The 8,589-nt window shown below is 46.1% G+C and overlaps 1 protein-coding gene across 1 annotated transcript in view; it reads right to left on the reverse strand.

Annotated features, from left to right (window-relative positions):
- Positions 1–928: 928 nt before the first annotated feature.
- The window catches only part of RBSN (rabenosyn, RAB effector), a 24,315-nt gene continuing 16,654 nt past the window's right edge, over positions 929–8,589 (reverse strand). The window contains exons 9-12 of the mRNA XM_046669715.1: positions 7,867–7,953; positions 6,832–6,934; positions 5,511–5,615; positions 929–4,828 (exon numbers count right to left, since the gene is read on the reverse strand). Of these exons, the coding sequence (XP_046525671.1) occupies positions 3,689–4,828; positions 5,511–5,615; positions 6,832–6,934; positions 7,867–7,953 (1,435 nt within the window). The 3' untranslated portion in view covers positions 929–3,688. The remainder of the gene's footprint in view (positions 4,829–5,510; positions 5,616–6,831; positions 6,935–7,866; positions 7,954–8,589) is intronic.

Genomic DNA, 8,589 nt, shown 5'->3' on the forward strand with positions numbered 1-8,589 from the left:
ACATGAGTGTCCATATATGAAGTAGGACAGGGAAGCACGGGATTTGGAGTCAGACAGATCTGGGCTGGAATCCCAGTGGTGTAACCCTGAGCCTGCTTAACCTCCCACCACACTTATTTTTTCATCTGCAAACTCGGGTCGTTGGGAGGATTAAATGAGGTAATCCATGTATAATACTTAGCATTCTGTCTGGCCCACAGTGGGCACTAAGCAGTATTAGCTCCTCCTGGTTTATCAGTCTACATAGGTCCTGGGGAGGTCTCAGCTTCAAAGGCCCAAGTGATGTCAGTATCAGAAACTCACTCAGCAGCTCCCAGCCTCTTCTCCCACTGCCCGTTCCTGCCACCTCTGGGTCACACACAGTGCTTGGGCACTCCCACCATGCCTGACCCACGTCAAACCACCTTGCTACTTAGGGCAAAATGAGTCAGGCAGACCAGGCTTTAAATCCTCATCCCACCACTTACTGGCTGTGTGACCCCAGCCAGGCTAACCTCTCTTAATCTGCTTCTTCAAGTCTCAGATGAATACTTAAGTAATTAACTTACAGGCTTGCTGGTAGAGCTATTATGAGGAATGTGTGAAACGCAGCACAGTGCCTGGCACAATGACAGCCATAAGGTTCCTCATCCTCTCTGGGCTTCAGTTTTTTCCACTGTCAAATGAGGGTGACAGGATTGTAAAGGATTTTACACTATGCTTGTGTAAAATGGTTCATTTAATCAACACTGCAGGAATAACTGGGATAAGAGCAGAACTGGAACCCACATTTGTCCTCTTAAGAGCCCAGTGACCTTGACTCTGTCTGAAGACCTTAACCAAACAGTTAAACACAGGAGCTACTCAGATGGTCATTAAGAAAGAGGAGGGATGTTACCTGGTGATTCTCACTTGCAACACACACGCACAGACACAAACACACATCCCCAACCACTAACATTCGTTATTTTATTTTTTTAAAAAGGTTTCAATACAAGGCCCCAGAGTAGTGCATGCAAATCAGTGACCTTTGTCCATCACTGTCAGATGACCAGCACAATCTGCTACCCCAGTCTGTGACCTGGTAAAGAGACCAGCTTCTCACTTTGAGTCCCATCACCTAACTATGCCAATGTTCAACTTACCACATGGCTCATGATGACTCAGGTACATTTTAGTATCTGAACAGCAAAGACACATTGAGCTGCAAGTTTAATGAGTAAGTGTCCTTAGTGTATTAGACAGGGAAAAATACAAACAAGGCATAAACGGGAAAAGCCAACTTCATTAGATGCCTGAATCCCCAAAGTCTCTTCCACATACGGTCTACATCTAGGGAGATCTGCCGACACTGCACCATCTTCTGATGAGATGAGCTGTTTGCCTTGAAGGACTGCAGGCAGTGAAACATTCACAAGGTAAGAACTTGAAGTTGTGGTTGCAGTTCATAGGCCATCTTCCCCCTGACGTTACCTCGTCTCTGTGAATCCAACTTTGTGCCTGTGTGAGTTCTGGGAAATGGTACTGCTGACGGGTAGAGAATTCTAACTCCTGTCGTGTCTATGATTCTAGAATACAGCCATGGAAGAATTCCATCACATCAAACAGTTTTAGTTTGGTTTAGTATATTCAGTGATTTTTTTTTTAGTTTTAAAAAATGTTTCTTATATGTGTGGTTCTCAATGCTCTTAGTTCCTTCAGACTGCTACCTGTGGTTGATTTCAGGGGAAGGGCATGTTGAGTAAACTCATCTTAATTGAAACCACCAGCTAATTAAGAGAGATACATTCTCATAAGAAAAGTAATTGTGACGGAAAGTAGCATTTAGCTTCTGGAACTACCTGCTTTTTGGTGCAGAGAGCTTCCTCTGCTTCAGTCAGAGAGAAATGACGGACTGAGCAGGGAGCAGCATGCAACCATTCGTAAAACCCTCCAGGATAGCATGAAGGGAACGGACCTCGAGGGAGAAAAGACGCCTGTACCAGGCAACATTTTAGATGCCTGGGTGCCGACTTCCGAAAACCCCCAGGACAATCAGCAAGGTTAGTAACTGGCTGAGGACAGTACCCCACTCACTTTTCTTTATGAGCAGAACCCAAATATGAAGGTCCTCCATATACCCTCTACCCACTCCCCATTCCCACGCCCCTAGACAGGACCTTTTCATTCAGCCCAAAGATCCAGCAGGTACTAAAGAAATGTGAATAGTGTCAACACAAATAGAGCTTATTTTTACACCACAATGTTTTTCAGACATTCCCAAGATCAACAGGGGTCTTCCCAGAAAGGAACAAAATGAATTTTGACTCTCACATCAGTAACCAATGAGAGTTATGACCCAGAGTTAGTTAAGGGGTTTAAAGTGACTAGTGGCTAGTTATTGTTCATTAATTCACAAGCATAATTGCAGGAATTCTACCCAAAGCTGAGCACACTTGGGTATCATGTCAGACATCAGTTAAGGGTTATGTTCCTGTAAACCAAAGCACCAGAGCTAAATTAACAATTTCCCTTTTTGCCCTTAATTGGGGAAAAGTTCAAGTACTGCAGTGCTATCAGAAAAATCCTGGGTTGTGCCTCTTCAAACATTTCAGTTTCTTAATACTAAACATTGGTAAGAAAATATCTCACCAGTGCCCCTGTCCTGACAGGATGAACCAAAAGAGAAGAAGGCTGATCAACTAGCCTTGGCAATTATTTGAATTTATCTTCTGACTCAGGGAAGCTTCCACTCTCCCAACAATATTCCACAAAAGGTCCTGATCACCAATTCCTAAATTATAGTCTGGGGCCTTTGAAAGAGCCCAGGCCAGGGTAATTTTGCCAAAGCTCTAGAGGGAGGTTTCTCCAGGGACAGACAATTGTTCCAGCAGCCATTCAGTTTCAACAGAGCAATGTTTGTGTAGAGACTCTTCTCCCAAATAATACCTAACCTCTATCAACCAAAAGTTAACCACTCCTATTTTCTAAAAAGCTCATGATCAGACTCACAGTGATACCCTGCACTGGGAGTTTAACTTCCCGAAAGAGACAAACAAGAACTTAAACTGAGAGGGAAACAGATCCTGGCGAAACCTCATCCCTATCACCTACTCTTAAAAAAAAGCGGTGCTGGGCTCTCCTGGGCCTAAACTAGTGCTTTCATAGCAGTGCCTCCCCCTTCCGTTGTACAATTAGGATGTGCCCAGCAGGGCAGAGGAAGTCCCAGGTGAAACGAACCCATAGCCTAAAGGGGACAGACTTCGGCCAGAACAGAGCAGTTTAAAGGAATCTGTCTTGTCTGTCCTGGCTAAAGGAAGGGCCCTATATAAAGCAGCCCTATAATACTGCATAATGACCAAAGACTAGGCAGGAGCACATGGACCCACGAGGTGCATGGCAGCCATTTCTGCCCTGGGCCCAAAAGAACAGCATTTAGTTATATCTTGTTACTAAAATTTAAAATCCCTTCTAAAGGGAAAATCCAATTAAAAAAAAAAAAACAGGAAAAACAGCAAATGAGTGCTGATTCTCCCTGTTCTAGTTCCCATTTTATTATTCAACTGTAGTGGAAAATCTCCAAGTGCACAAAATAGCAGATTCCCTCTCCTAACCTGTGTGCATCTTAATTCTCGTCCTTCCTCTTTCCCCATCAATCCCACAACCCTCTCTCCTGCTCCACTAGCTCTTGCCAGGCCCTGAGCCCAAAGGTGCCCTGCCCACCCACTAGTCAGTCAGCGCCCCTCTTCTGTTTGGCCAGGGTGCGCTTGAGCTCCCTCAGGTTCTCTGTCAGCACCTCCACCTCATCCAGGCGGCCGCACTGCTTGGCATCAAAGATGTACGCCTTGATGTTATCGATCTGCTGGAGGAGGAGCTCCTCCTCTATGGGCTCCTCGCTCTCTGGCGCACTGTCACTGTCCATCTCGAAGGGGTTGGTACAGGTAGCTTCCTCGAAGGGGTTGCCAGGAACAGGAGGGCTTGAGGGACTTTGGTGGGGACGCTCATCTTCCTCGTCGAAGGGGTTGGGTGCTGGACTGTCTGGGTTAGTGAAGGGATTCCCTGCCACTGCCTCTTCTTCCTCAAAAGGATTGTACTCTTTGAGGATGCGGGCTGAAGGACCAAAGGAAGGCTCTGCGGCAAGTGGGCTGGCAGTGCCCTCTGCTGTGGGGCTGGAAAGGTCTTCCTTATCAAAGAGATTTAGGGAGGGCACCTCATTTTGCTGTGATATGGTGGTCTGGGGGAAGAATTCCTGGCCAAGGGCTGGGGGCCCAGACCACAGGCTGATGGGCTCAAGAACTGAGCTGGGTGAAAGGGTCTTGGCAGCTGCACTGCTCTGAGCTGGGGAGGAGCCTAGATCCAAAACATGAGCAAGTTGGGTGCGAGGCTCTCTGCCGGGCTCCCGCTGAAAAGGCCTGATTTCTCTGAAGTCCAGGGACCGAGTCCGTGTGTGCAGGGATGCCGCCCGGAACTGCTCCCTTTCTCGTTCCCACTCACGTTCACGCAGCATCTGCAGCTGTTCTCGCTGCAGGTCCTCCTCCTCAGCCTGCTTCCGGGACAGCTCAATAGCCTTCTCTGTCTGCTGCTGGTCATACTCATCCTGCAATTGCCGCAGGTTCTCCTGCAGTGTGCGCACTTCATCTGTCCGGCCCGCAGCCTTGGCCTGCCTGATAAATGATGTGATGTTGTGGATCTGCTGGAGGAGGGGGTCTGAGTCTTCACTCTGCCCCTGACTTCCTGACAGCGGGAGCCAGCCCTCAGCCTTTCTCAAGGGGGCAGGGCCCCCTCGAAGGGTCACCACCTCCCCGTTGGCCGCACGAGACGCCAGGTCACTCCGCCTTTCCTCAAGCCTTCGCTGGGATTCCAGGGCAGCCTGGGGAGACACCAAAGCCAAAGAGAAGAGACACAGTCACCAAGCCAACAGCAGCCACATAGTCAGCTGCCCTCTGTGGTCCTGCTCTCCCTGCGCCAGTGAGACCTCCAACTGCCCACCTCAGGACTAAGACAGCCAACTGCTAAAATTGAATTGTGCTTTTGTTTTCAGGAGGAGAAGAGGAACAAGCCTGATTTTCAAAATAAAATAATGAATAATAATAACTTAAAGGGTAAGATTTTCTCAATCATAGATTCACTGACTGTATACTTAAACCTCTGAGGTCTATTACCAGTCATCTTCACTAGAATCTCACACAATATTAAATGCATAATTTTTTTCTCTTTAATACTGCATATTCTAAAGTGTTCTAGAAAGAACTCCCTGGTGTCTGGGTCCCCTGCAACCTGTACTAGAGGGAGAACTGCCTATGGTATTCTGGACAGGAGAAAATCAGCAGAACCTCTGAAAGAAAACTAGGACCTAGAGAGAGAAACAAACAATTATTCTGGTGTCTACAGATGACTGTCAGTCCAAAACAGGAGAAAAAGGCAAACCAGAGCGTGTGAGAGGTTCTGATTTCCTACAACCTCACAGGATCTCTTAGGAGCCTGCACAGGCCTCTGTGCTCAAGAGAGCACAAGGAGGAAGCCAGCCGCCAGCGTCCCTGCGCTTCACTCACCTGTCTCTCCAGGATCCTCTTCCTCTCCATCTCCTGCGTCCTTTTCTTTTTCAGCTCCTCAAACTGTTCTTTGGTGGGCAGTGACATCAAACCAAGCAATTTTTCCTGCAGGAAGTCACAGACAATTTTGCACTTTAACCTTTTTAGGGAAAAAATGAACCTTAAGCCCTATGATGAGAGTCCCCTTAAGCTAAGCCACTCCACCCTTAGGCAGTACATTAATTATCAGTAGTGGGAAAGGACCTAACTCTTAAATCGCGCAAGAGAGTCACCTTCCAAATGGGCTGCCTTTCCCTTATGAATGATCAATACCAGCATCCCAATAATTCACCTTCTCAGTGAGGCCTTTCCCTGCCCACTCTATCTAAATTGGTGAGCCTCCACCTGACGCCCCCCTTTCCCAGCTTTACATTTCTCCACAGCACGTTTCACGATCTTATAAGCTAGATGTTTTCGTTGTTTCTTGTCTATCGCCCTCCCTAGAATATAAACTTTATGAGAACAAGAACGTTTGTCTTTTTGCTCACAGTAGGACACCTAACACCTAGAACATTGCCTGGTACACAGTAGCACTCACCAAATGACTGGAGAATAGTCACTAATCCAAAGGAGAAAGGGCCTAATTCTCTACAATACGGTGTCGGGAAACTAACCCAGTAGGATTCTGTTAGATTACTTTGTCAACTGTGACTCTCAGAAGGGGCTTTCTGAGGTAGAAACAACTCAGATCTAACCACCTAGGTTTAGCCTGCCCTTGAACAATCAGCTGTTTAGTCCCAACCAACGGCCCAGGAAGAGCCCCTTCAGAGCTTATCCCCAAGGAAGAAATGCTATGTACAAGGACTTCCATCATGCAGTGATCACAACAGCAAGAGGGGAGTCTGTCAAATACCTAATGAAAGGGGAACGGCTAATAAAGGATGGTATACACAGTCAAAGCAATACTCTATAGCCATTCAACACATTCACACACTTGAAGACTATGTAAAAAAGTGCTCATGACATGAAATTCAGGGAAAAAAAGAGAAGACATAAATTTGCAAATATACATTATTATAACTACTCTATACAACAAATGCAAATGGAAAAAAAAGAAGAAAATATACCAGACTGATGTGTGATTGTACTGGGGACACAGGGTTAAAAGTAGTTTTACTTTTCTTTGAAATCCAGATTTTTCTCTAAATATGGCATAATGCATTTATAATCTCAAAAAATAATAAATAAAAAATAAACAAGTCATTGGCACGGTCTGCCCTCTATGCAGTAGAAGAGCAGGGTAGACAAGCGTGATGTTTATGCCACCCCACGATGGCTTTACCTGCACAAAAAGTGTGGCTGAGTATCTGATCATCCTCTGCAGCCGCAAGGTGTTTGGATGTGGTGGAGGGTCTTGGTTCAAGCCTAAGGTTAAGATCTTCTTACTGAATTGGAACAAACACATCAATGTAACAGATGCTGCCAAACTCAGAAACAAGGGTGAAAAGTCTCTAAGCTGCCAGGCTTGTACATCAGGAAGATTTGTGAAGGAGACAAGTTAGAGACTCCACTGAAGTGTCCGTGAAGGCAAAGCCTGTTTCTTACCCTTTGGCTATACCCAAGTCCCCTAACACAGCACAGGGTACATGACAAATACTCGCCCACTGAGGGACTGACTACACATGTAGGGCGAGTTTCATGGCTGATTGACCTGTGTAGCCACACAGGGTCTGGTCTTGGAAGGGCCTTGTGCTTGGTTTAACAGTCTGCTGTCACTGTCTTAAAATTCTTAATAATTTTGAACAAAAGACTTGCATTTTCATTTTGTACCAGGCCCTGCAAATTATGTGGCCAGTCCTATGTATACAGATGGACAAGGATTCCTCATCTCAGTTCAGCCTGAGTCACTGTATTTCTTATACCTCAAAGGGCTGATTTAACACCAACGGCGAGTCCACAGTTAAAAAAAAGCAGCCATCAACTTGAAGACAGAATCTAGGTCTCTATCCTAAGTCTGCCACTTTTGCTAGCTATGGTGCATTTTCTTACCTATAAAATGGGGATGTTAATCCCTACCTCACAGGGTAACTTTGGTAGAATAAACGAGCTACTCTCAATATCCAGTGGCTGGCATACAGCTGGTGTTAATAATTAGTTCCTATTCCTTTAATAATAATGAACATTAGAAATCCTTAACCAAAAGTTACTGATACGAGTTGAGTGCCAGATCTGGCACCTTCCTCAGCCTCCTCCTCACACATACACACTGTCACCAGGACTCTAGGTAAGCTCAGGTCTGCTAGCCTCCCACAACCTCATTAGAACAGCACCTCCTCCACTCAAGGCAGCAGGTAAGACATCACCTGATAAACCTTACCTTAAAGCATCTATCAGCTCATACACTTTCTGCACTTCCACTCGGAGGTCACTGGCATGTTCCAGACTGTAGGTCGTCTCCCCAGCACTAAGGAGAAATCACAGAGAGGTCTGATCTAAGTTTCACTGCACTGACCGGAGAGTATAGCGTACAAGGACTCTAAAGTTTCAAGGGCTCAAAAAGGGAGACACAGTTCTCTCAGAGCGGCATTTCAGACTCTTGTATATAATGCAGTGCTCACTCCTTTTCAAAATATAAGTGCTAATCAACTGGAAGCCGCTTTCCAATTTGCAGACACCATACGGACAGACTCATACCTAGGCCTCTAAGGACTAGCTCTTAAGCTTATTGCCAAAATAAACGCAACGGAATCGGCTTTGGCCTACTTTCCCTAAACAGTGTCACTATATCTAGTAAGATGTATGAAGCAGTTGACTAAATAAGTCGGTTACACCACATCAGAGTACAAAGCACTTGGCTTTTCTCACTTGAAGACTACCCATGGAGAACAGAAACAACTGGAAAGCTGACCAAGGAAGCCCTAGGCAAGCAAGTTCCAGCATGGCATTGTATCAACTGCCACACGCTCCGAAGTCTCATGAACCACCACTCCCTGTGTGAGAAAAGCACTTTGACTCCAAATCAAGAAGGGAGGAGAGGGCCTAACTCTGCCCAGGGTGGAGCAGAGGACACAGGGAAGGCCAGGGTGGAGCAGAGGACACA

This window comes from Equus quagga, chromosome 1 (assembly GCF_021613505.1).
Source record: "Equus quagga isolate Etosha38 chromosome 1, UCLA_HA_Equagga_1.0, whole genome shotgun sequence".
Lineage (NCBI taxonomy): Eukaryota > Metazoa > Chordata > Mammalia > Perissodactyla > Equidae > Equus > Equus quagga.